The 1386-nt window shown below is 39.9% G+C and overlaps 1 protein-coding gene across 1 annotated transcript; it reads left to right on the top strand.

Annotated features, from left to right (window-relative positions):
- The first annotated feature begins 308 nt into the window (after positions 1-308).
- LOC114411120 (verprolin-like) lies at positions 309-827 on the top strand. Its single transcript, XM_028374877.1, has one exon. The coding sequence runs from the start codon at positions 309-311 to the stop codon at positions 825-827; it is 519 nt and encodes a 172-aa protein (XP_028230678.1).
- Positions 828-1386: the final 559 nt, after the last annotated feature.

Here is a 1386-nt window from a genome sequence, read left to right as displayed (position 1 = left end):
GAGCGATCTAGTTCGCTAAGCTCCCATAACTTAGTGTAATTTTTGAAATTTTTACTCTGTTTAATGTCGCTAAGCACAACTCATGGAGAGCTAAACGCATATCTGTGTGGCTGGTTTTAGGCTTAGCGGGCTCTACAGGTCGCTAAGCTGGTATATCTTTCTCTTTTAAGATTCGCTAAGCGAACCAAGTTTCGCTAAGCGGTATGTGTTGTTTTATGAAGGTATGCTAAGCGAATTCGATCTCGTTAAGTGGCCTTTATGTTGCTTTCAACTTAACTCTTGTAATTGTCTACATTCTTTTCTTGCAGATGGCATCAAGAAAGAGAGCGAGAACTGAGGACATCCCTTCATCATCCAATCCATTTCCTTCGATAGCAGCCATGGAACCAGATGCCCAACAAGCACATTCTTTAATTCCTATGTTGCAAAGCTTATTCAGGGGACAGTTGATGATCGTATACAACCAGCAAGAGTTGGCTCACAACAGGCCAATCATATCTATGGAGCAGTTTCTGGAAAAAGTGGCATGGCCTAAAGCTCAGCTCCCTCTGGAAAGATCGCATAAAGTTGTTCCTCCCAGGCTTGTACCAGCTAGAACTATTGTTCCTCCCGAACCTGTACCAGCTAGGACTGAGCCGACATCAGCTGAACCACAACCTCCTGTAGTAGATCCACCTGCTTCTCCTGAACTTGAGACATTGTCTCCTCCGGCACCACCTCTGATAATCATCCCTGATGACTCATCTGATGAAGCTGCTGCTCCTCCTGATTCCCCATCTTGCATCATAGACTATGGTTCTGACTTTTCTGACTGGATGGACTGTTGAGGAAGCTATGGCTCATACTAACAAGAATGTTGATATTCCTGATGATTTTGTGTTCTTTTGTTGTTTCCTCTTAGACTATTATTATTATGGTCATGGTTTTAGTACAATAATTCCTTTTTGCTAGTTTTATTTTTGGGCAGTTAGTTTGCTCATCCTGAAGCATTTTGAACAGTTTGACTTGTTTTTTATGACATGGCAGTAAAACACTTTTATCTTTTTGTGAAAAATGGTTGTATGCTTTTATTTTGAGTTGAGTGCATGATTTTGATGGAGTTTGTGTTTCTTTTCATGAGTTTGAGCAAGTGTGTATGTTAGACAAAGAAAGAACAAAAATGTGAACTTGCAATTAGAATTGTTAGTCAGTAGACAGATTGATTGAGAAAGAAAAGCTTGAACCAAAACCGGTGAGAGTGTGAACTTAAACTATGAGGGAATGACTAGCTGTGAGTAATAATCTTTGCATCAATCTCTGAATTTTAGAATGAAATGTATAAACGAGAACATGATGAAGGCCATGATTGTACATACACAAGCCTTTTGACCAAAAAGCTTACCTTGA

The sequence above is a fragment of the Glycine soja genome, chromosome 5 (assembly GCF_004193775.1).
Source record: "Glycine soja cultivar W05 chromosome 5, ASM419377v2, whole genome shotgun sequence".
NCBI lineage: Eukaryota > Viridiplantae > Streptophyta > Magnoliopsida > Fabales > Fabaceae > Glycine > Glycine soja.
Note: the sequence above shows the minus strand (reverse complement) of the source record. Positions and strands in the feature narration are given on the sequence as shown.